Raw genomic sequence first — 26,627 nt, 5'->3', positions numbered from 1 at the left:
GTTCTTGTGCGGGGCACATCGTGGAGGCACCGGGATAAGTGTGAGCAATGGCAGTCAGTACTCCTCCATGGACCTGACCTCCCCACCACGTTCAGCCCCCGTGTTCTCACTCTTCGTTCTTGTGCGAACGACTGGCGGGGTAACAAATACAGAACATCCAAGCTTGGGCATGAAAGCTGAAAAGCTACCTAGAAAAACAGAGTAAACTATTAAGAAAGAAAAATGGGATTTTAATTAAAATCTTAATTAAAAAATAGTCCGTGCAGGGCGTGGCGGGAGCCACCCCCGGCGTTCCGTACAGCGACATGGCCGCCCCCATGGAGTCTCGGCCTGCAAACCCCACCCCCCTCCGAGCCCTCCCGACGCACTCTTAGCCGTACATCAACATGGCGGCCACCTCTCGCCGACCCCTTCCCGAAGCCAGAAGGCGGCGCCGCGCCGTAAAGCAGCGCCCGTTTCCCGATATCCAGCTGTCGCAAACCGGTGAATGGCTGTGGAGAGGGGCCGGGGGGGTGGGGGACGCGGGCCCGCGCTGGTAGCACGGGGGGGCGGCGGCGCTAGTGGCGACTTCTCCGCATCTTGCTGCCCCGGGAAAGCGCTGCCTGCTGGCGGGCGAAGGCCAAGATGGATCCCAACAGGATCATCCAGGCGCTGAAGGGCACCATAGACCCCAAGCTGCGCGTCGCCGCCGAGAACGAGCTCAACCAGGTAAGGGGGGACCCGCGGGCGGCCCGCCCCACGCGCGGCACGGGGGCGTCCGGCTCCGCCGGCAGGGGCGGGGGGCGACCCCTGCTCGGCGCCGGGAGCGCCCGCCCGCAGCGGGGGCCGAGGGCCGGGGGCCGGGGCGGGCGGGTCGCTGCCTTCGCTCAGTGCTGTGACTCCGGGGCAGCCGCTCCCCAGGGCGGCAGCCCGGCGCTCGGCGTGGCCGGGGCGCTGCCGCTCGCTGCTGGAAGGGATGACATTGGTGTGGCCCTGCGCGGGTCGCGCCCTGGCGCTCCCGGGGGACGGGCGGCAGTGACGCTCGGGGGGGCGTTCTGTCCCGTTCAGCTGCACGGCAAGTGGAAGTTTTCACGGACAGTATATGTTGTGGCATCCTACAACTAACTAATCATAGAATTACAAAATATGCAGAATTGGAAGGGACCCGTCAGGATCATCGAGTCCAACTCCTGCCCCTACCCCCGCAGCGTCCCCAAGAGTCGCGCCTTGTGCCTGAGAGAGTTGTCCAGACACTTCGACCCTGTCAGGCTCGGTGCTGTGATCGCTTCCCCGGGGAGCCTGCTGCAGTGCCCAGCCACCCTCTGGGGGAAACACCTTTTCCTAAAGTAGCTGCAGTATGCACTGAATGAAGCTGTGACCCCAACCTTTGAACGCTTGAGAAAAGAGAAAGTTCCCTTGCACAGCAGTAATAAAGTTTTATTTTCTTTGCTTTGGTGGAATATTTGATGAATTCTCTTTGAGGACTCGGGATTTTTTGGTTATGTTGATGTGTTAACAAACAATAAGAATTGGCTGTCAGGAATTACGCTATTCAGGATTGCTCCTCCAGCTTAGTTTTATATTTAGGCAACTTAAAACTCCTTCTGAGTTAGATACAGCTAATCCTTGCTTTAGCAGTTGGTAAATTCCTTTCGTAAATCAGTGGATTAAGTGCTGGACATTGAGAATGCTCTTGTGAATATTTAGATAAGGATGCAAGGCTTTTTTCTTTTTTTGGCATAGTTACTTTAAAAATCCATCAGTATCTGTTTTTATCCCTACCGTTAACGGTTGAGAGGGAAATGACAAATATTTATCAGCAGCCTGTTGCACAGCAGTAAAAGCTACAATACAAACTACTGCTACTACGGTGTTCTGTTCAGAACAGAGAGGCAGGTTCTGGGTTCCTGGGTCCTGCTCCTAACACTGTCATCATCAGTAAGTGCTGTGAAGCTCAAGAACAGACTTGAAAGCATTTGAAGACTGAGAGCTGTAGAATGTTGTAAGTTTAAGTGATGGATAGTGCAATTCTCATGAAAGACAATGGTTTTAGATTCAAGAGTGCAAGCAGACTTATTGAGAAGAGGTTGAGATGCAGATTTTTCTTTTAAAATACTTGATGAATTTTCTTTTTTCTAACTATTATGAAGAATTAATCCTGGAATCGAGACATACCTATTTTTGTGTAGGCTTCCTGTTACTAGGTGAAGCATGATGTGTCTGACAAAATGTACTGATGCAGTGCTGGGTTTGACATGACTCTCTTGATGAGAGGAACAAAAGTGCTCCTGAGCAATGTTGCTTAACGTGGGACTTTGACATCTTGAAGCTTTTTAGTGCTTTTGAAGCAAGGCTTCAAAGTGATGTGTCAGACTCCCCTCCCGTGTATCTGATGGCACTGTTGACATGTCCCTGTGTTCCTGCAAGTGCTGGAATCCAGGTGCTGTTCTAGCATTTATCTTGTTGTGTCAAAGGGACCAATCCACCAACTAACAGAAAACTCTCTGGCACTAAGTACCCAAAGTGATGATTGAGCCCTTGGCCGGACAGAACAGGAGTCACCTTTATTCTGTGTCAGAGTTACAGGGATGCTGCTCTTGAGACAGATTTGAGAGTGTTGAGGTAAAACTTGGCTGTGTTAGCTCATCTGCAGTGTACATTGGCATTCAACTTTGAATCCAGGTACTGCCGTGTGCTTCCCAGACATTGTAAATCCTACTGCTGCACCAAGACAGTGGCTGGCTGTAGGCACCTCAGTGCTGCACCAGTACAGAGTCCTTTAGAACAATATCCTAATAGTCCTGACTCCATAGTTTGCCTACAGTGTAGAGCATGGGGAATAGAGTTTACTTGAACGAAAGGTTTTCTACCTGTAAGAAGACCCAGCATGTTTGAAAATGCTTCTTTCTCCTCTGTATGTTCCTGCAGCTGCATAAAGATACACCCAAATCAGAGAATTTGCTGTCTGCCTTCTCAATTATCATCTAACTACATTCAGAAATGGAATCAGGATTCCTTTTTTTTTGTCTTCTTGTCCTTTTTATAACTATTGGAAGGCTGCTTGTGAATTTTCTTTCCCTTGCAGCTAGAAAGAAGTGTTGGTTTTCAGCCAAAATTAGTTTATGGTCCATTTATATCCATTTGTGCCAATCTTACTTCTTAATTAGAACAGGTTTCTTGGTACCCTCTCTGACAGATTTGTCAAAGGCTGATCCCCTAGAGGCCTGTTTTTCTAGCCTCAGCAGGCTATGTTTCCTCTGCCATATCATAAAACTGAATTTATGAAATCTAGTAATAGGAGCACAGCTCTTTTCTGCACCAGTTTCCCTTTGAAATAATCTTTCTTGTGGAGTCTGGTCATTTGTGTTTGCAGTGTTCCAGAAAGTCTTGTGCTTGATTCTGTTAACACCTCATTAAATACTAAATCTACAGTTATCTTCTTTGTGTCCAACATCTACATGCTTCTTATGACTCAATATACCAAAGTCCTTTTATTCTGTTATTGTTCTTCACTCAGAAACCTCAAGTTTTTGGGAGAAATTCTGTCATCCTTGAGTACCTGACTGTGTATTTTGGCCTCTTACTCCATTCCATTTTTGTTGACACAGTTCTACAGATCATTCAGCTCTTAGTAGGATTTTTCTGATCTCTCTTCTTGGTTGATGCTACTTCCAAATCATCAAAAAACTTCACTTCTCTCTGTGATCTGAACACAACTGTAAGCGTGGGATTTATTTGAAATCTGATTCTTGCTAAACTGGAGCAGTAATTTCCTGCCAGGTCAGTGTCTATGTCTGTAATTGCTGTCGTTTCCCTTTTAGCCTCTTGGGTTTCCAAGTGTACATGTCTTTCCATCTGCCTCTTTTTCTTTTGCCCCCCTGCCCTGCCTTTTTTTTAGTTCAGCTCTCTCGCATAATTAGTGTGCACTTGATGATGATATTTGTAACTCACACTGTACTTAGTAGAACAGTTAGTTATCATACTAAGAAATATATTCAGTTTCTGTACATCGTTTGTCAGTATCTGTCCTAGGCTATTACTCCTGCTATATCTGTCTCCTGGACTTCAAGGACTTTTGCTGGGTTCATTTATTTATTTGTATTATGGTTATATACTGCTTTCATGTGCCAGTTCTTGGAGTGCTGTAAAATATACTGCCTGATTACTGAACATACAGAGTCATTCTAATTCCAGTTCAGATGGTATTCCCTTACAGTTTTTATGCGTTAGTCTTCAGTGGCTCAACATGCTGTAACGCTTTCCTTTGGCCTGTAGCAAAGGAGAAAATGAGAACTCAATTGCAGAAATACAGTTGGGCTTTTAAGATATTGAGTAGGAGTTACATAATTTGGCTTTGACAGCGACTGAGTAGCAGTGCTGGAAGAAGTCTGAAAAGATTACCCCAAAGTAGGAGAGTCCAGAATAAAGTTTGGCTTCCTTTCATATCTTTCCATGACTTTGTTAAGCTGGCTGCCATAGCAGGCAGGGGTCCACTCTGAAAGTGCCAGTGAGCACTTCATGATACCTAGAGGGAGAAATCTGAGACCATTTTGGTGAGGAAGTTGACTTGTATAATTAAAACTTACGTGGAAAGTGAAGTTTCTTTGATACTGATGAATGAATTTGGGTGAATTTGGCAGCAGAACCCATACATGAAAGAAATTAAAGTGGGTTCTTGCACAAACTTATTTTCACTCTGTATGAAAACACTATGTGTTTTCCCCTCCCCAAATAGTGCCTTTGTGTATAGGCAGGGAAAGAAAAAAGTGTCTTTTGAAGTTCTAGTTTAACAACTCTCTGTTACTGACAGTATAAAAAAACAAGAGTGAAAATGCTATTAAGAACTGCAGAAATACTCCTAACTTTGCCGATGGAATTTCTAAGTATACATTTTCAGTACACAGAAACAGAAAATAAGACTTGATAAACCAGGTAGCTGAGCATTTAGATCAGATATATTTAAGCCTTGAAATAATCTTTGTAAAAAGTTAATTGCTCATGAATTCAAGGTACAAATTTCTTCTGTGTGTTTGTTTTTGCAAACAGAGATGCAGTGCCCTGTTTTTTCAGTGATTTTTATGTGCCATACTTGTATTCAGAGGTATAAAAATGATGTTTACTACTGTTGGAGAAGGATGATCTTGGCTTGCAGAACCTGAAGGAAGGCTTCCAGATTTTCCATATCCGTTGTCCTAGAGTGTCCTGATGTTTTGCAGGGGAAGAAGCACCTTTCAGTGCCATTCTGCACTCAAGCACTGTGGTTGCCATCAGTACAATGGGAAGGTTACTGACTCTTGTGGTTCTGGAGCGGCTCTGGTCTTTAAATGTGACAGCAAGCAAGACATAAGAGTAATGCTTCATGAAATGAGTGTAGTAGTGTGTGATGTGTGAGAAACCTAGGAGCCAAATCTGAACAGATGTGAAAAGTATTTGCTTCAGTAGGATCCATTTGGGGATATTTTCATATATTTTTTGCTACTTATCTCACCTTGTATTCTAGCCCTTTACAAGTGATGATCTTCATCTTGATGTTTTTCAGTGTCTCATCTGAGGCTTACTTGGTTGTCCGATGTTCTGTACCTAATCAAATGGAAGAGGAAATAGGCATAAAAAATGTGTTCTCTGAGCTTTTGAAGGCAGTGATGGTGACGCAGGGAAGGATACATCAGGCCAAAGGTTAAGGAACAGAGTGCAAAAATCTGTGCAGCTGCAGTGCACAGATCCTGAGACAGTGGGCACAGATGGAACAACATGCATGGATCATATGCATCTCTTCACCGTTGCTGTAAATTTACCCAATTATGCCTTCCCAATGCTGTATGCCTCTCCCAGTACAGCTGCTAGCCTTGCACACTGCTATATCCCATCCTCTTAATCCCAGTAGAAATTAAATTAGATTCTCTTTTAGCATAAATACTCTGATCTAGGATTCCTACAGGAACAGCCTGTATGTGTTTTACACAGCTTTAAAAGAATTGTTCTTTGTAAGTACTCAGTGAAAGTTTGTTTATCAAAAACTTTCTCTTTCAAAATAAACATATGCTCCAATGGATCAGCACTTTCAAGAAAAGTTTTACCAGATCCCAACAAAGTGGGTTCAAGGCAGTATAATTATTCACCAAAGGCACAAAGCACCATGCTGTGTTGTGGGAGCTGTGCTGAAGGTCTGTTTCAGCCATCTGGTGCCTCCCTGTGGCTCCCAGGCACAGCTCTTCAAAATTAGCAGATAGTTCAGTGTTCCTTCGTGGCACTGACAATATTCCTGCTCTCCTTTTGTTAAGGTGCAGCTGCAGTGATATAAAGAACTGTCTTGTTGAACTCATCCAGCTCCAAGGTCTCTTCCATGTCCATTTCCATGTCACAGGATACACCTGACAATGGCTCTGCACCTGCTCCTGTGATAGGTTCCGTTTTGTTTGCTGATGTCCCGGGCAACGAAGGGAAGGGACACATCCCAAGATCACAATTAGCATGACAACTAAACAAACGAGAATGTGCTGGTATAGGAAAAATGTTGCTGCATGCAGCTTTTTAAAAAGTCCTCTGTTCTAAAAACTGCAAACAGCATGTAGTTTTCCTGACCCGAGTTTGTTGCTGCCCAAATGAGCAGGATGTAATTTGAGCTTCACAAATACAACAGAATCGCGTGTCTTGTTTCTACCGTGGGCTCACAGTCTCTGTTGATCTCCACAGTGTTCTTGTTTCTGATAACGAGTAGTAAACACAGCCATGTAAAAATGTAAATTGCGGGAATGACAGTAATAGGGAACAGAAGGATTTAATGGGCCTGGCGATCTCTGTAGGGGTGATGGTGTGTGAAGTGTAAAGACGCGCACATAGCTCTGTGCTGGCGGGGATAGGACCCCCTCGGGGACACTGTGCCTTCTGTCTGCGTAACAGGGCTTTTGTCACTCCGGGTGCTTGCTGAGCGGATCTGGCACGGCAGCAAATAACCATATTTGTGTAGATCCTGGCAAAACTTCAGGGAGAGCGCTTGTACACCAGCACAAGTGGTACCCATAAAGCTTCCTCCAGTAGCAGTGATTTTAATGTAGATTTAGTAAAAACTGTTTGGACAGGGAAAGGGAAATAATATTGTTAGCACTGTCTCCAGCCTAAATGTGTTACTGGTAGGATTGCAGCAGGAAACCACTGCCAACAAAACAACCTCCCAAAGCTGCATTTTTAATCAATGTGTTTATAGTAGTAAAAGCTTTGTAGATTGGGTCTGAGAACAGTATACAGGCAGTGTTGAAAACAAAAACGACAGTTAGAGTTCATGCATGATTTTGGTTTTCTGTGCTGCTGGGATTTCTCATGCTTTCCTTATCTCTGTGGAACTTGGGTGTTGAATGCTAGAGGATGCTGCAGTTGACTGTGGCCTCATCAGAACCCACCAATGTTTTCCAGTAGTGACTGAAGGGCAAGCTTTGTACTCCAGGATACTGGATTAAAAGGTGATCTTTGGAATCTAGTATGCTTCAACCAGTTCAGCACGCCTATAGATAAATGGAGTTCCTGTGCTGGGTGTTACAGCTTTTACTTTATTTGGAGCATTTCTTAGGGATAATTAAAATTTATAAAGAAGGAAGTTGCAGGAGAGTATGCTTTTGGTTTGCCACTACTGCTTTTATCTCAGATCTCAGATTACTCTATAAACATCAAATGAGTCTCTGAGTTAGAATTACACTGTCATTATAGTGAATAAAATGAGGGCCAGAAAGTTAAGTGATTTGGTAAAATTATCAAATGATAGTGTCGTGATGCAGCTGGGACTCTTAGACATCATGAAAGCAGCGTAATTTTACCTTGTTATGGATATGGTAGATCAAAGAACTGAGGACATGAAGGGCAGAAAGTATCTTTTATTTCACAGCTTTCAAATGAGGTGGAGTTTATGGGCGGATGTTCTATACTTGTGCTTAAAGCACAACTCTGGGAACAACCACAGAACTGCCAGGCATAATCTAGTGGAAATAAATACTATAAAAGGTGAAGTACAGAAAGCTGCTGCCATCTAGCCCCAAGAAACCTTTCTCTTTGAACATAAAATACATGGATCCAAGGGATGAAAATTCTGACTTAACAGTACTGAGCTGCCAAGGCTTAGTAGTAACTACACCACGCTGAGTCAGCGATTCCTCGCTGGAGGAGCCCTGGTGGATGGCAGCAGGATAATGCTATCAGATTGTCACATCTTTTAAATCTGGTATGCTTTGCTCAGAAGTTCACTGAGCATTGTTTTCTCTTTGAAATTCTTCAGCTGCATGGCTGATGTAGTGTTTGAAAAGTTCCCATGAAGGCTGTCGATTTTGAAGTGTTATCTGCCTACACTTGATTTTAATTGAAGATGTTTGTCCTACTGTTTCCCACTTAATTTTAATAAAAACCGAAGTTTTTATTGAGGTGCGCTATACATCTAGTTTGCTAAAAGATAGTTGTATATGGCCAATGAAGATGCTGTTTACACGTGAAAACAATTCTAAATGATTTTTTAAAATCTCTTTGTTATTGCTCTTCTACCACAAGTTATTTTGCAAATAAATATCATATATTGATGAAGCTTGTCAAAGTCCTTTGACTTTGAATAATTCAAAGACAGATATCAAGCGCTTTTCACTGTATATTCTTAGAATTATTTAAATATTCATTATCACTAATCTCTAATTGAGAACTTTTTCACATCACTTATTCCGTCCATGTGCTGTTACATGCTTTGCTTTTACGAGTAACAATTTGGATTTCTGCAGATCTGGGTAAATTCAAGTCCTGAAACCTTTTGTACATCATGAGGAGGATGGAAAAGCAGTGCAAAATCCTTAGTTTGTATTTCTCATTCAGCATTTGCTCATACAGTGACTTACTAACTGTCTTGTCTATGTATTTCAGTCCTATAAGATCATCAACTTTGCTCCAAGTCTGCTGCAAATCATAGTATCCGACCAAGTTGAATTTCCAGTGCGTCAAGCAGGTGAGATAAAATCCCTTGTTCCCTTTTCTTTCAGTCAATCTGTTACTTGAACAGACTCTGGAACTGTTGTGATGTATGTCAGTTCAGGTTTGTTCTGAAGGAGGAAATGAAAAGGATCTGTCTTTGCTGTATCTTTTAATCATGAGGGTCAGATAAAACCATGGGTTGTGCATAGTGTCCTACTTTGGCTTTCCCTGTATGTTTAGTGATCCCTACTGGATTGCTGTGATACTGACATGAAAAAAAACATGATTTCTTCTCAAAACTGAGAACCCTTAGGTATTATTTCTCCTGGTGGTGCAGAAGTAATGATGCCAAGATGAGTGTGAATTTAAAAATAGAAAAGGGTATCATATTTAAGTACATTTTCCTATTTGAATCTCTTTTCCTTGGAAAAATGAAAATTTTGAGAAATTGAGATAATTCGTAGCTCAAGGGTAGTCACATACATTTAGTCAGGATCTTGGAGACTTAAATAAGTAGATATGAAGGAAGGTCACATCAGTGATAAGTTGCACAGTTAGAGTCTGAGCATGCCTGGAAGGATTGCTCAGCTGTGTGTGCGAGTTCAGGTATAGTGGTGCAGTTAACTTTAGCGTATGCATTTGTGGAAGAGGGGATTCTAAATTCTCATAATCCATTTTAACTACTCCTGTGTAATATTTTTGTCAGATACAAAGACTGTTCAGGTCTTTCAGTAAATTAATTAATACTGTTTCATTCACAGCTTTGTTTTTATCCTGTGGAACAGCATTTCCCATAGAAGCACTGTTGGGGTTTTTTTTTGGTACAGATCCCATTAATCCCCTGAATGCCTTGGGGCGTGCTGACATATTCTGTTTGTCATGCTGGCCTTTATTTTTTCAAAGATAATCCAGCTTTGAATGGTGTTGTTAGTCCATTCTGTAGTAAAGTTTGAGACTTAATCTAAACTCCATTATGTCATTTTTATAAATTAATCTCTCATTTCAGTATCATTCAGGGAAAAAAACAACTGTGTAGAATGTAATTTTTTTTTTACAGAATAGGAGTTAAATGGAAAAACACATTTAAGTTATATTTGCAGGCCAACAGATTTTCATGGGAATTTTTTAAAAGCCAAGAATTGTGTATAACAACAAGATCTGTGGACAAAATAGATTAAAGTCTTGGGCTGGTCTTTCAGGGCCTGTTTCTTGTCTGACTAGTCTGGCATGTCATAGACAAAGAGCTGTTTTTCCTCTTGCTCCTATAAAATATTTTACACACTACATGTTTTCGTACTTCACAATTTGTTATCACCAAAAGAAATTATTGTACCCAAGGATATCTTATTTATACTTTAAAATCCTAGCTAGTAATCAACCAAAGTAGTGTACGGGCGTAAGAGTTTATTAAGAACATTCCTTTAATGCCTCATACCATATTTCCTATGTTTCCTGAAGAATGCCTTCAGGCATTTTAGTACTGATGCATAAATGCTGCTTTCTTTTCTGTTGAAGATTAACTTTATTTTTCTTTTTTCTTTTCATATGAGAAAGAAGGGAACAATTCAGTGGGATTATGGGAAATCCTAATAGTGAAATAAAGCTTAGGGAATTCACAACAAACGTTTCTGTTTGAATAGAAGGTAGGCCATGTGCCAGTTTCATACTGGGCATTTCCCTAAGCAGTGTCACGTCTGTGTGTGCAGTGATTTGTTAATACAAGCCTTCCAAAACATCACTTATTGAACTTGAGTCGTTGTTTTAGGGATGAGTGAAAACACAGATTAGGAGATTTTTGTTGGCTTGTTTAGAATGATGGGATATTATGTTTATATGGAAGATTGCTCCAGTGAAGAATGTACCTTGATAGATACTGATGGAAGTATTATCCCGTTCTGTTCTGATCAGGTGCTTGAGCCTGATCTTGTGTGAAATCGTAAGAAGAATCTTTTTCTGACTTAGCTGTGCTCAGTGCCCATAATTATTAAGAATTCAAGTGGTGGTTTTCAGTTGCCTTTTCAACTCTTCGTTCTGCTTTTAGCTGTTCTGCATGTTGAGCACTGGGCAATGTGTAGAATTAAACTATTCTTTCCCCACTGTCTGTACTTAGCTGCCATTTACCTGAAGAACATGGTGACACAGTACTGGCCGGACCGTGAGCCACCTCCTGGAGAAGCGGTTTTTCCATTTAATATTCATGAAAATGATCGTCAGCAGATTCGGGATAACATTGTAGAAGGAATAATTCGTTCTCCTGACTTAGTGAGGTACCTTACATTGCACAGAGATATTTCTATTGCTCAGGTTTTCAAACCTGCCGATCTGGATTTTGTTAGCATGAGAATCTCGATAGTTTGGGAGATGAGACAAGTGCTTTTTTTTGCAAAAGTAATAATAATCTGTTTACACTTATTCATATGTGCTTGTTTTCAGAACAGTACTAACCTGGCAGTGAGCCCTGTGATGTGGTTTATCTTCTAAGGGTGTTGTTCAAAGTGTCTTGTAACACTTGTTGTAGTAACAGCCTGTCTGTTTGGCTGATTCAAGATAGATAATACATACAGGGCTGTCTGCGATATAGAATTAACCATTCAGGGAAATACTGTCCAAGGTTCCTCTTTTCTAGTAGCCCTTCTCTTATTTAGTTTATCAATTTTTACATGTAACCCCAGTATTTCACTATATGTTAGGGTTCTTAGTTTTAAGTTGTTAAAAGAATGAAGAATTGCGGTTCTTCTTTTGCTGGAAGAATAGTGTGGTTTTTTTTACAGTCTGTGATTATTCACCCCTTTAATTGAACTGAGGCTGATAGGATGGGAACTGATATTTTCTGCAGGCTTTGTTTTTTCATTGCTTAGCAGAACTAAAAGTATTTCTCCACAGGTTTTAGTTCAGTGCTGCTCAGCTTTTTTAGTCACACCTCAGTTTAGTCAATCAGCAGTTCTGCCTTGCCTCACCATTGCGAGTGGCATCTAAAAGTGTCTGGGAGGAGAGAAACAGTAAGATGTTCTTTAACTAATTGGCTCTGCCATATGCTTTGGAGGTTGAGAAAGTGCTGCTCTAGAAGATCCCAGGAAAATTGTAATTTCTTGAGGAACCTGTGGCTTGGATCATTACACAGGCCATTATTCTTTAATGAAAACATAAAAATTTGTGTTCTTTGTGGTTGCTTTCAGCTTGATAAGCAAGTATAAACATTCATTTTCAAAGCACAAAGTTATCTGGTTTCATGAGTAATTAATTCTTTTAAAATACTGCGTGATACTTACGAAGAGGGAGGAGGGAGGGAGAAAAGTAGCTAAAATGTTCTGAAATTAGTTTATTCCTTAAAGTTAAATCTTGTCGGATTTTTTTCTTGCTTTTCCTCTGCTACTTCCCAGAACTCTTTCAGTGCTGTCAAAATACGTACGATACTTAAAACATAATATAGATATTGTAGCCAATAAACCAAGATTTGGGATTTATCCTTTAATTTAAACACTATACCATGACCTTATTCACTTTTTTTTTTCCCTCCATGGACTAGAGCCCAGCTGACAATGTGCCTCCGTGCTATCATTAAACATGACTTCCCTGGCCATTGGACAGCAGTGGTAGACAAGATAGGATACTACCTGCAGTCTCCAAACAGTGGGAGCTGGCTTGGGAGCCTCTTGTGCCTCTATCAGCTGGTGAAGACTTACGAGTAAGTTGAAGTCCATCAGTAGATGAGGAATTGGTACTTTCAGTCTAAGTTGATTACTGAAAATGGCATTCTTAAGAGCACTGGCAGGTCTGCAAGGGAATTCAGATAGAAAATGGGAATTAATAATTATCATATGCTTCCTTTCCTGCAAATAAATGAAAAATATTCATCATCTTTGTATCATTAGTGAATTGAAAGCTGAGCTGCCTACAATAATCTGTATGAGTTTGCTGAGAATTTTTTCTTGAGGCTTTGTATTTTTTATCTGACTGTAAAAAAAATCCTTAGGTTTGTAACTTCCTTTGTTTGAAGATACCCCAAATTCTAGATGTGTGAGTGCAAATTATTTACTGCTTTTATGTCATGAATACAGTACTCTCATTGTCATATACTACTATTACATGTATGTATTTGTATGCATACCTGTAGCATAAAATCCTGGTAGTCTAAATCCACAAAGCATAAATTAGGAGCTGTGTAGTGGGGCTTATCACTCATATTTTTTTTAATTGCCTATTGTTAGAAACATATGTATAAGCCACACAAAAGGAATATAAATGGAGAAAGGGAATCTTTTCCAAAGCAAGGAATTGTCTTTCCCTTTCAATGGCTGTTCACTCCCATTTGTTCAGCACCCAACTTGGATTTGGCATTGGTATGAACAGCAGAGAAATTCAAGTCCCTGCTCCTGTGAGGTGACAATTCAGTAGTAAAGAACAGTAGTTCTTCCTGTCAGTTACGGCCTTTGTGGAAGGCAACGTTTGTTGTTTTCCATTTTTTTTTATTTATAGGTATTTCTAGTGAATTTGCACAAAGAGTTCGGATGGGGGTTAGAGGAGGGTCGAATGATTGTTGGATATTCTTTTTTTTGTTTGTTTTTTAGGGCAGAAATTAAAATTTTGGTGGGGAATAGGCATTAAAATCTCCAATTTGTAGATCCTGGACCAACATTTTTGTTTCCTTTGCAGGTACAAAAAAGCAGAGGAGCGAGATCCTCTCATAGCAGCCATGCAAATATTTTTGCCTCGGATTCAGCAGCAGATGATTCAGCTTCTGCCTGATAACTCCCATTATTCTGTATTGCTTCAGAAACAAATCTTAAAAATCTTCTATGCTCTTGTTCAGGTTGGCATCTGTGTAGAGGAAAACCAAACTTCTACTTATCTGGGCACAATGACCCCTTTTAGTACATTCAGAGGTGTGATTGAATAAGTATACCGTTTTGGATGGGAGAAGTCATACACAATAAACAGCTGTTATAGAACTAGGATATTTATAGATTTTTCTACTTTGAAGCTGGTCACATGATCGCCCAGATTAAATTTTTAATGCATGTAGGGTGCTTCTGCACATTGTATTTTTTAGCCCACTAGAGAAATGTTCCTGTTTTTATAAAGTTCCTGGTTTTTTTGCACATAGCCTGATATGAACTGCATGTCTATCTAGTCTGTGGTTGGCCTTTGAAAGTGTCAGTAATGAATATTGTAGTGTAATTGTCAAGTGCTGCACTTCACTAGGAGGCATTTCTTATTATCTGCTGAAAATCTGGCAGGTACTATGTATTGAGGCACATGCACTTTAGAGAGATGAGTTTGGCTTTTACTGAGATGAGTTTGGTGAAGAAGTACTTGCAGAGAATTAGAAACCAAACCAGGTTTGGTCATAAGGAACAGCCTGAAAATTCTCAATTGTGTTTTAGAAAGCTTTTAAAAATAGTTTGTTATTAAGTGGATGGAGAATTAAAAAAATACCAGGATGTTATTTTTCTTTTCAATGACTTGCCTGAATGTCTTAACTTTTCTTTGGATTTTGTAGAGAAGTGAGGCTTACTGAATAGTAGCTAGGTAGTAGTAGTGAATCACAGAATGACTAGGTTGGAAGAGACCTTCAAGATCATCAAGTTCAACCCATGCCCTAACACCTCACTTAAACCATGGCACCAAGTGCCACATCCAATCTTTTTTTAAACACATCCAGGGATGGTCCTGCCTGGGCAGACAATTATAGTACTTTGTCACTCTTTCTGTAAAAAACTTTTTCCTAATATCCAACCTGTATTTCATATGACTTGGGTCAGCTTAAGACTGTCCTCTCGTTCTCTCCATAGTGAGTACATTTTGCTTGCTAAAATCCTATTGGTGTGCCCAAGCCCTGTAGTATTGATGCTGCTGTGGTCCTAAAAGGTACCTGGGCTGTTGTGAAGAAGAAAAACAAAGAGAATTGGCAAGTTATCAGACAAAGGAGTTTTCCTCATATTATGTCTGCTCAGAAATTCCTGTTCAAATTGTACCAAGAGAGATGCAATTAGAGTGATGTTGATATGTAACGTAATTGATTTTCATTTTACTTGAAACCTCATCTTCCTTAGAATGTAACTACTGCAGAAAGATCTACATTTTATAGAGAAAAATAGTATTTCACACCTGTGCTTCTTCCCTTATTGCAGTATGCATTGCCACTCCAGCTGGTGAATAACCAGACTATGACTCAGTGGATGGAGATCTTTCGTACCATCATTGATAGAAATGTTCCACTGGTGAGTTTTAGCTATGTAAAGACCTCTGATATTTGTGTGTTGTCATTTGAGGAACTGTCAGTATAAAGATTTTCTAAGTGTTCTTTACTTAAGATTCTTATCCTTGGATTTTGAGCCAGAGTGATATAGTATTCAAGTGTATCTGAGAATTTGCATTTTTTAAATATGCATAATTTTGAAATGAAAGTACAGGCATTGTGCAGGTATTGCACATACACGTTATACTGCCTAAGTAAGATAAGTGAAAGTTCCTGAGTGTCATATAACTTATCAGAATCAAAGCTTTAGTCCATGGTATGTGTTTATATTAGTTTACTCAGCAAGGAATGTTTAACACTTAATTGCTCTCAACAAATGACATAACTAATTTTAAATAAATCTATTTGTTTGTAGGAGACTTTGCAAATTGATGAAGATGATAGACCAGAGCTGGTGTGGTGGAAATGCAAGAAGTGGGCATTGCATATTGTAGCTCGTCTCTTTGAACGGTAACAAATTGATGAAAACCTAGATTTGGGTTAACAAGTCTGTACCATTACTTGACATGCAAGTAGAGAAGACAGTTTGATCAGTCAGTCACTGAAGGGTTTTCCTGCTGCTGTGCTCTGCTTTGCACTGGCACAACTGCAGGTCTCAGCTCTTAGTGAAATGATTTGACTCCCTTAAGATGGCAACAGGCTTGCCCCACAGGAAAAGTAAATCTAACTACATATTTATTTTACTACACCCAGCTACAAGTGTTTATGTTCTCAAACATAAAGGCAGGGGAAGATTTGAAAAGAAATCCATAAACGTGGAGGTTACTGAGCTTGTGACAAAAAGTCAGCCATGTTTACTTGAGTATAATATCTTACCTTAGGAAAATTTTAAGAAAAGAACGAAGTAGGGTGTTATATGGGAAAGGATGGCTTAGAAGGAGCCTGTTGTAAAGTTTTCCTTTGCAGATGCAAGACCACTCAGGGTCCTTTATGGTTTAGAAAGTACTGTATTTTCCTGACAGCATAGACTTCTCACAGTGTAAATATCTGTATCCTTTTCCTTTTAAAGATATGGAAGTCCTGGAAATGTAACTAAAGAATACTTTGAATTCTCAGACTTCTTTTTAAAAACCTATGCTGTGGGCATACAACAGGTAAGCAGAGTGCATTTTTTATGAATTGCATTATTTTGTCTGAAGAAATGTATCACTTTGTAACAATGTGCTTGTATCGAGGTTCATTTATTAAACAAAAATGAGGAAAGTCTGGCAGGTTTTCCTGATAGTGACTGAGAAGTTCTTTAGAGCTCAGTGCCATACAGCTGAGGTATAATAACACAAATTTTCAGTAACTCAAAAACCTTGCAGGAAAACTCTCAGAAAGGGTGGGTGCTGATAAAATGGTATTATCATTGTGTATAAGCACTCTAGGTACAGCTGAGAGGAACACTTCTGGTGCAGAGGCCTCATTTCATAGATGGGTGTATTTTCAGGCCTGTCTTTTGCAAGTGCTTTTGCTGCAAATGACTTAGGCATTCTAATCCAATGATACTGTTTTATTTCAGGAAGATACAAATAGATTGGAAGATATCCGGAGAGCAGCAGTGAACATTATTTTATACCTGGAAAGCATATGTGAAAATATAGCCTAAATTCACCATTTGCAAGGAAATTATTTTTGTTAGGGTATGCTAATTGTTTGTGCGTGTAGAGACAGTTCAGTTCCAATAAAGTTGCTAAACAAAATTGCTTTTCTTCATCCAGTGTGACAACAGAATAGTTTATCCATCAGGAAGAACAAAGGAGGGGAATGGTTGTAGTAAGGCTGTAAATTAAATGAAAAGGGAAATAGCCTAGTGTCTATTCTAAATTCCTTGCAATGTATATAACTCCTGAGTGAAAAACAGACTCCCATGGGCAGTTATAATTTGAAATACTTAAAATTTGTCTGTTAAGGTATTAAACTATGTTGCAGAGGGGACAGTTTAGCTTTCAAGATAAATGTACTGGATGATCTGCACATTTCATCAATTTCTGGCACTTAAATAGTGATTTGTCGTGATTCCTTGCAGAGTTAGTAAGAATTCTGTTGTGAATATTACATTACTAAGCCTTTTTTACTTATTCATCAGTTGGAAAGTGCTGACATTGTGCTAGATATAGATATAGACAATCCTTGTCCTTGGAGCATTTTATATAAAAGACCTGACATCAAACTTAGTATTCCTAATGAAGGAGCTATATTAAAAATAAAATTAATTATAATGTTCTGAAGAATTACGAAGCAGAATTGTTCTGCTGAAAGCATATGACTCAAAATTTTGTTATGCATTGCCCCGGTTTTTATTGTTATTCGTGTATATGCCACTTCTATACACTTACTAATAATTCACTTGCCATTAGTGCAGATTAGTAGCTTTGTACTGTGTTTTTTTTCTTAAAGAGGAAACTTTTATACCAAGGAAGCTTTGTGTGGTAGAGTTTGTAATAGCATGCCAGGTGATATTATCTGATGGCTACAATAGGTAATTGAAGTTAAGGGGTTTGCAGCTCTTCTGATTCAGAGGCTTAGGTGAACCTAGTTTTCTTTCTTGGTTTAGTATTTCTATTCTCATCACTGTTCTTTCAAAGTAATTTGTCTTTTTGAAGGACCTGTCATTAAATATGAATGCAGACACTACTTGGCAGATGTAGAAGCCACCAGTTTGAAAATCTCACCGTGCCATTTCCTTACTTATTCCAAATTTTGCTGAGGCCTCTGTAAACTGTGAGCCTCTCACTATTGAAGTATATCTTTGGTTTATAATCAGAAGTGATCACATGGTAGGGCTAGTAGTAAAGGTGGGCATCTGCATAAATGTTTGCAGGATTAAAGCCTTGATATTTAAATTATTTATGATTTTTGGATCAAAAGCATTATAATGATTTCTAATGCTAGAACATCTGCAGTAAAACTACTTTATCTGTTCATGTATATTCACTGAGGAAGTGCACTGCATGTTTATGCATGAGATAGAATTTTCAGCTTTCATTTAAAAATTCCAATTTGTCATTTCTTTAGGTTCTCTTAAGAATCTTAGACCAGTACAGGCAAAAAGACTATGTTGCACCACGTGTTCTTCAGCAAACGTTGAATTACCTGAACCAGGGAGTAATTCACTCTGTAACATGGAAGCAAATGAAGCCACACATACAGGTCAGTGCTTAAAACCCAGTCATGAACAAGGCATGTCATCAGAGGGTTTAAAAAACATCCCCCAGCCCCCCAAGTTTTGTGTTTTTAAAGAAGGTTCCATGAATCATTCAGCAATTGATCTGGAAAATAAAAGAACATTTCTACACAAATGTGGTTGTGTTTTCCAATATATTACTACCTTTTATTGCAGATAATGTTAACTCAACAAAGATTCTGTTCCCTAAGGTATTTATTTTAATTTTTACAGTCTGCTAGAAAGGCATAGTGTTCTGGCTTTTATTAGTTACTGGTGTTCAGAATTGTCTTAGATTTTTGATTGTAGTGCAAAGATAGTGCACAAAGAGAACATTCATCTAAGAGGAGCTAAGCCCTCTTTTAAGGACGTGTTTTATAAGTGAACTAAAAAGCAAATGAAAAGTGATTTTCCTGATTTTTTTTATTTTTTCATATTATAAGATCCCCTTTGTAGTTAGTTAATTCCATGACTTCTAGGGAAGAATTGTGAAATCCATTCTCATGTTAAGTATTGCATTGGTGAGATCCTTCTGCAGAATGTAATATTCTGCTATGTACAGACTATATCCTGAAGTGTATTTTGTGCATGGTAATGTAATATTATAAAGATAGATTGTGTAATTACGGCTGCTGTCTGGGGCTGTTTCAAAAGGCAAGTACCTATAATACTGTGAATTTGTTTCTGGTAGACAAAATAAGAGTGCTGCTTAAAGGAATGTAACTCTAGACAAATAAGTCTAATAAGTTAGTGCATGGTGGAGAGAAGCTGTACTGGAATTTGATTTTATGTGTACTTACGTGTATTTGGCTCTTCTAAAATTAGACTATAACAGAAGAGGTGATATTCTCTCTGATGTGCTACAAAGATGAGGATGAGGAGCTCTGGCAAGAGGATCCATATGAATATATCCGCATGAAATTTGGTAATTTGGCTTTATTTTTTGCTTTCATCATAAATGTACCCTGCAGTTCCAGTGACCAGCATGGCCCCTGTAATGTCTCTCTTCACCTGAACAATAGGAAGAAGAAAACTCTATTCTTTAAGTTCACCAATCTCTAGTTAAAAGCAGGTGGTGGATCAAGTGAGTTTGGCCCATTTGGCTCGTAGCTTAGAACTGAATGATTCTCTGAGGTTTTTTTCTACTTCACATGTGCTCAGAGCAGCCAGACAGGCTGGCTTGCTCCCTTGTTAGTGCCCGTTTCAGACCCTGACTTGAAGATGTGCCAGCTGTCTGCAGGTTCCTGCAGCTCTCACTTTGACCAGAAGAGGCCTGACTTACTCTTTTCCTGTTGAAAATTGTCAGTGCTTTCAGCGTTTTTCTGCCACTTACTACTACTCAATTGTAAGATAATTAGATACGTATTCTTTCAAAAGACACAGCGCAAAGTCTTGGGAATGACACATAGGGCCATATTATGAATAATAACATTTATTGAAAGAGTCATGTCATTGAAAAGGAGAAGGGTACTATAAAAGTACAACAATTTAAGCTGGAGAACTCCTGCGAGCCAGGCACCAGAGATACATATGCAGCGTTTGGGAAATTTTAATTAGTTGATTTGGGATTAGTGTATGTGAAAACAGAATTTAAATATTAGTAGAATAATTTAAAAGCTTGGAGAGTTGTTATGCAACAAATTAATTACAGTATAGTGTTGAGCACTAGGGTATAAATACATCCTTGATTTTTGGTGTGTGAATTCAGTTCTTTCTGTGTAAGTAGTGAATCTTATTTTTATATGTAGCTGAGGCAGTTAAATACAGATTCAGATTGTATCATGGAAGGTGAAAAAATAGTCAAAGTACATTACACTCAAGTATTAAAGTACATTAAATGGAAGGTTAGTGAGGCACTTTTTCGTTTGGAACAAGAATTCCAGTGGTCTGGTAGTATTTCCTAATGACGTTTTATCTTAAAGGTTTCAGGGAAAGTTGGTGTGTAATTTGAGTCACATTTTGAGATAGCATTCGAAGATCTTGTAGTTTGATTCCATTTGTTGTGGGGATGTTTGGAACATGTTTGCAGCACAGATTTTTTTTTTCAAGATATGAATTATACTTTCAGTATGAACAGAGGAGTTTTAGTTGCAATGGATGAAACTAGAAAACTTGACCTTTCAGCAGATATAAAACTACTCCAGATCTAAGTAGATTTTATGTACAAAAAGTTTCCCATGAGGTTTTAATAAAATCACGTCAAAAATGTGTACATGTGGTAAACAGATGGTACTGGAGTGTATTGTTGTTCTTCCTACAGAGGTTTTAATTTAAAAAATAGACAGGATTTTTCATCCCTTATATATGGTCTCAAAAGAGCTAATGAATAAATAGCATGTTCTTAATTAAGGGAATGAAGAGTGGCAGTGGATTTAGAAGGCAAGAAGTAAGGTATGTGACATAAGGTTGGGTCTGACTCTTTAAGCACAAAGTGAAGGCAATCATGTCAATAATTTGGGGGTTATATATTCATCCAGATGTTGTGATATCCCAAAACCAAGATGTTTTATAAAAAGTTTATTTTTCAGAAAATACTTTTTTAATGCTTTTTTCTCCCCATTTTTTCAGATGTATTTGAGGACTATGCATCCACAACAACAGCAGCACAGAATCTCCTTTACACTGCTGCGAAGAAGAGAAAAGAGGTATGAAACCAATGGTATTTAATTATTTGAATTTTCCTTAATAATGTTGTTTTCGCCTTATGTTTGAAGATGCTACATGAAGCTAGTCTTGAAAAATATACTTGCTGCTACATAGTCAAATACTTCCTGGCTGAATGCTGTCAATTTGGGGAGAGTTAAAATATGGTGTGTATAAATCCTAAGTGAATTATTCTTGAAGATTTAAAACGTATCTGCCAGATACAAAATGGGTTGGAATAGATATATTGGAATAGATTTTCCCAGGTTTACAAACAGCCTCTGTCACAGCTGTTCTCAGCATCACAAACAGTAGTAGGAGGGAGAGTGGATCCTTACTACTTTTCACTGATGCTATTTAAAGTCGTCCTTAAGAGCAATAAAATTAGCAAGGACAAAACCCATTTCATGCAGTTACTCTTGAAATGAGGTTGTAACTTTTCTGTAGACTTTTCCGTATTTACAGCGACCTGCACAAAAATGCCTAGGCAAGCCCTGGAAAGTACAGTTGGCTAAAATGGCAAATGTTTTTCGAGGTTCCATTTTAACGTCCAGTAATCATGGAGCTCCATTTCTAGGTGGATTTTCAGAGGAGAGCAGAGTCTTTGCATTAGGTGGAATTGGTGGATTATGACCTTTCTACTTTTTTATTGTCAAAACAGTTCTTGTCCACTGATCTTCCTATTCATTTTCATAATTGGTGTTTAGACCATCAAAATGACATGTTGGAAAAGGACGTAATGAGTGTGGAAATCACATTCAGCTGTTGGTTTTGCCAAGAAATTTTTCTAAGTCTAGTCAACTTTAGAAACTACTGCCAAACTCAATAAATCAAGTTAAGTTTGTACGGTTTTAGTCCAAGCTCTCCTTGAAAATATATGTGTATATTTTTATACATAAACGTATACACACATAAGTATTTACATTTATGTGTGAGATAAGCCAGAAAAGAACTTAAGGGAAAAAGTGGGTGAGGTGCTTTTCATCATTTTCTTGCCTTTTCATCACCTTTTTTGATTTGCCTCAAGACAGTAACAAAAATACCGTACTTGCTATTAGTAATGTGAAATTTCAAGATTAATCTAATTTTGACCAGTTTGGCTGAAAAGTTGAAAATTCCAATGTTTTACACTTGTACTATTGAAAGATGTTACATTTAGTACCTCACATTACTTTGTGAGCAAAATTTCTTCATGAAAATGTCATATGAATTTTTTGAACAATGCTATTTAATAACTTGACTAAAGGGGATTGTGTGTTTTCTGTCCTGCGTAGGTATTACCAAAAATGATGGCATATTGCTACCAAATTCTGACAGAGCCAAACATTGATCCAAGGAAAAAAGATGGAGCTTTGCATGTTATAGGATCCCTAGCAGATATTTTACTGAAGGTAAGTGGGTAAAGAAATGAAAAAAAGTTTGCTTGCAATTGCAATTCTTGCTGTCAACTGTGATTTAAAATAAAATAGTCTTTCTTTATAAAGTATGACTAGCCCTTAGCCATATTTATAAAGTCTGTAGAGAGATTGCACTCTGATTGCAATCAGAATATGAGAGTCTGTTTATTTAAAAATATTAACATTCTTTCCTGGTTTTTATATCACAATTTTATATACAGATTTTTCATCTCACATTTTTCCAAAACTCTGTTTGTTTGTTACACAACAGTCCCTTGGTCCCCTCCTGCTTTACTAGTAAAATGGAAGTGTTAAGAAAGCAAACATACATTCCATCAGCAACATTGCATATGATTCTTTATGAAATTCCCCAGCAGCCTGCACTGTTATGGGCTGCTTCTGGTTCCAGGAAAAGGTTTACTTAACATGTTACAGGAATGTTCTCTCTAGCTTTCCAACTTTTTCACTCTTCAATATGTGGCTTTAAGTCTTATTTCATCTGCCAGCTGGGAGTTTTGAAAAAAGCTGGAAAGAGCAAAGAGCCTTCCTCCATTTCTTTTATAGACAGCATCTTCAGAATTTTGGGTATTTTTCTGGAATCTCAATGCAAATTTAATGCATGCTGTTAGTATCTAATTGATACCGATTACAGTTTGACTTGTGCTTTTGCAGATGATGGAGTCCAAAATATGCCTTTGCTCCATGTCAAAAGTAATTGCCATAATATTATCACATTTATCATGAGAATGGTGATCTTGTGCTGGAGGCTTCTTTTAAAAAGTAATTTATTATATTTTATCTGAATTGTCTCGCTGTGCAGGATGTGTCTTCATATTACAGGCATCATCTTACCAACATTTAACATCATTTAATGTTTTTTTACCAGTCGATTTTCTGATCTTGAATCCTGAAACATCAGTAACTTTTACAGAATTTTTGTAGATGATTTTGGATTGTAAATGCAGTTCCTCATGCTGGAGTATAACAGTGAAAGTGGACAACATTGTTTGTATTGTGAGGAGACTTTCATGTTAACATATTTATCTCTGTCCTGGGGGAAAAAGGGGATTTATTCCAGTTTTCTGCTCCTGTTTGAAATTTTCAGTCCTGAAACATGAGGTTATATTGTACTTAAAGAGTAATAACCCCAAACACTGCAGACCCCTTTAAAATTTGAATTTCTTGTGTTTGGAATTTGACACATTGAAACATTGCATCAGCCGTTTCCGTATAAAATCCTGGATTTGTAAGTGCTCTCTGGATCTTTAGCTGACTGAGATACAGAGTCTAAAGATCTCATAGACACAGTGGTCCTGCCTGAGCCACCTGGCTCCCCACAGCATCTCCAGCTGAATGCCTACAAACTTCTGGCCAGTGTGTACAAAGGAACAGTATTTTCCTTTCTCTGTTTTTTCTCTGCTCAGTCCTTCCTTCAGCTCTGTGAAGGCTGGGGAATGAGTGTGGAAAAAATGCTGTGTGCATTGGTGAAATAAAGTGTGATCACATAAGATACAGGTTGTATTGAGTGTCCCACTTCACTCTCTTCTGTCTTAGCCACTGAACCATTCCTTTGGATGGTAACAGCATGGCAGCATGTATCTTTTCTATTATTCTGGGACTATAAGAAAAGTCTCAAATATCCATGCTGGTTCTAGCTTCCTGTGAGTATCTTGGGATTTGCTAAAGTTGAAATAGTGAAGAAAAGCTCTCATCAAGTATCCTTCTCCAGCTGAGGAAATTTCTGTCGCAAATGAATTATCTTCTGCCATTAATAAACATGAAAAAAGGTGGGATTTGTTGCTGCAGTGTCCAAAATAGCAAGTTTTGATACTTAGAGTAACAGTAGGTCATCTGAAACTCAGATCTGTTCCATATTAAGCTCATATTTATCTTCAGATTATGTATGTACTCCTTTGTAGGAAGAATGGAATTACTAGGTTATTGATCCTTGTTAGTTTTTCAGAAAAATCAGCTGGAATTAATTGCCTTAAATAGCATGAAAATTCCAGTTTACATGTTATAATGAATAACGCCAAGTTGAATATTATATGTACAGTTCTTTCACTTACCTGGTTTTCAACTTGCTATGCTTTTGAGTTGATTCTATTCAAGGTAGGGGATCCAGTTCTCTTTGTGGGGGGTATACCTTTATTATATAGACAAATAATTGTATTTCCCATGGTTGACATTTGAAATGCATTATGGGCTAGACAGAAGTATGTAAAATGAATGGTCTCCAAAATTAATTTTTCCTTACTCCAACAGAAGAGTGTTTTCAAGGATCAAATGGAGCTAATGTTACAGAATCATGTGTTTCCCTTGTTCATGTCTAACCTGGGATACCTCAGAGCTCGAGTAAGTTCACCTGTTACATCAATTCCAGTATTTGCCATGTTTCCTTCCTTTGCAGTTTGATTTCATTCTGAATGTTACTGAAAGAAATTAGGTAAATACATAGTAAAATTTAAAAAACATTATTGTGCACTATTTTTTCTTAGTGTTGATTTAAACCATGATTTTTAGTTAAATGAATTGATGGAGGGTCTGTGTTGTGTTAATGTTCACCTCTTCAATCAGATTTGAGAATCTGAGCAGCAATTGTGGCCATTTTTCATAAGCAGAGATGGCTCTGAAGAATAGGCAGGATTTCCAAAAGTAGGTAACATCAAATTTGAATGTTGCTTGAAGAAAATCCCCAAGTGCTAATATCAGTCATGGACAAACAGTTTTAATTGTTTTTTTTCTGATTTTATTTCCCCCAGAAGGACCAAAGATATGAATGCAAATTATGTGCACTGAATTTATTGGAATATGGGAAAGTCTAATAAAGAGCTGCTTGAGTGCAATACCTGTGTTACATTTAATGAAAGAATATACCATAATTGAGTGGGGAAAAAAAAAGCAGTGCATCCAAACAGTGAGATAGTTAGCATTGATTTTGACTTAGTTAAAAATGCTTAAAATTTCCATAGCCCCTAACTTGCTTCTCTTTTTGCCTTCCAGTCCTGTTGGGTACTTCATTCATTCAGTGCTTTGAAATTTCACAATGAGCTGAACTTGAGGAATGCAGTAGAGCTGGCAAAGAAGAGCCTGATTGATGATAAGGAGATGCCTGTCAAAGTGGAAGCAGCCATAGCCCTTCAGACCTTAATTAGCAACCAAGAGCAAGGTATGTGACAATGATTCATCAGTTGTATACACTGATCTGTCGATTTTTTGTCCAGATGAGGAGGTTGGTGCAGATTTATCTAAACATTTCTGTCATTTGAAGACACAGATTTCAGAATATTTTATCATGTTTAGACAGATTCACTTGCTCATTACATCCCAGAATTCCGCTTCAAGTTTTGATGACGCAAAAGAAGTTAGAATCAGCATGTTTGTTTTAATGAAGTAAATATTACCCATCTTTGGGGTTTTTTTTACTGAAGTAAGCAGTGTGTATGTTTAAAAATGAATACTGCTTATATATGAGAGCAAGTGTTCCTTCAAAACTGGATTTTTGCTGTAGGTGGCATTTCAATATTACACAACTTACTTACTCTGTCTACTGGTTATGGACTGCAAAATTGCCTTGGATATGTTTTTTGGCTTTTTTATTTCTTTAGTGAATTCAAATTAAACTTATTTTGTTAAAGAGTAGCCACTACCTGGCAGTTTGGAGATGCTGTATGTTTGTGTTTATGGATAGTAGATTTCACCTAGATTCTATTGATCTTTTAGCCAAGGAATATGTGAAGCCTTATGTAAGGCCAGTGATGCAGGAGCTCCTGCACATTGTCAGAGAGACAGAAAATGATGATCTCACAAATGTTATCCAGAAGATGATCTATGAGTACAGCCAGGAAGTCGCTACTATTGCTGTGGACATGACTCAACACCTGGTAAGAGGAATAGTAAAATACCAGTCCAGTCAGAAGCACATGCCTGGTTTGGTGAACATTTAATGAACTCTGCTTGAAGGACACACTTGTTAAAGTAATCTTTATGAGTCCTCCTGTAGTATTTGCAGTATTTATCGGTTTTTTTCTCTATGAAGCATCGTTAAAACTGATAGATTTTTCAAAGATACTGATATGTGTCACTTGTTTTTAATGAGCCAAGCTCTAACGATTTAGCATTTCAAATGTCTTAATGTAGATTTCTAAACAAAAAAGAGGAGATTTTAATTTGCTATATTGCCTTTCAAAAGTAGCAAGAGTATTTTTCAGTGCTGACAGCTCCTATAGATAAGGTATTGCTGCTGTTGCATTAGCTGCCTGGT

At 38.6% G+C, this 26,627-nt stretch overlaps 1 protein-coding gene across 2 annotated transcripts in view; it reads left to right on the top strand.

The window, feature by feature from the left end:
• The first annotated feature begins 546 nt into the window (after positions 1-546).
• The window catches only part of IPO8 (importin 8), a 46,527-nt gene continuing 20,446 nt past the window's right edge, over positions 547-26,627 (top strand). For both annotated transcript variants that reach the window (XM_014877018.2, XM_014877019.2), the window contains exons 1-15: positions 547-708; positions 8,869-8,950; positions 11,027-11,183; positions 12,443-12,601; positions 13,570-13,726; positions 15,048-15,137; positions 15,531-15,625; positions 16,185-16,269; positions 18,176-18,310; positions 19,149-19,248; positions 20,892-20,968; positions 22,241-22,357; positions 24,629-24,718; positions 25,367-25,532; positions 26,087-26,247. In XM_014877018.2, coding sequence (XP_014732504.1) covers positions 625-708; positions 8,869-8,950; positions 11,027-11,183; positions 12,443-12,601; positions 13,570-13,726; positions 15,048-15,137; positions 15,531-15,625; positions 16,185-16,269; positions 18,176-18,310; positions 19,149-19,248; positions 20,892-20,968; positions 22,241-22,357; positions 24,629-24,718; positions 25,367-25,532; positions 26,087-26,247 — 1,755 coding nt within the window. In that variant the 5' untranslated portion in view covers positions 547-624. The remainder of the gene's footprint in view (positions 709-8,868; positions 8,951-11,026; positions 11,184-12,442; positions 12,602-13,569; positions 13,727-15,047; positions 15,138-15,530; positions 15,626-16,184; positions 16,270-18,175; positions 18,311-19,148; positions 19,249-20,891; positions 20,969-22,240; positions 22,358-24,628; positions 24,719-25,366; positions 25,533-26,086; positions 26,248-26,627) is intronic.

This window comes from Sturnus vulgaris, chromosome 5 (genome assembly GCF_052056855.1).
Source record: "Sturnus vulgaris isolate bStuVul1 chromosome 5, bStuVul1.hap1, whole genome shotgun sequence".
NCBI classification, from domain to species: domain Eukaryota; kingdom Metazoa; phylum Chordata; class Aves; order Passeriformes; family Sturnidae; genus Sturnus; species Sturnus vulgaris.
This window is presented reverse-complemented; position numbering and strand designations above follow the sequence as displayed.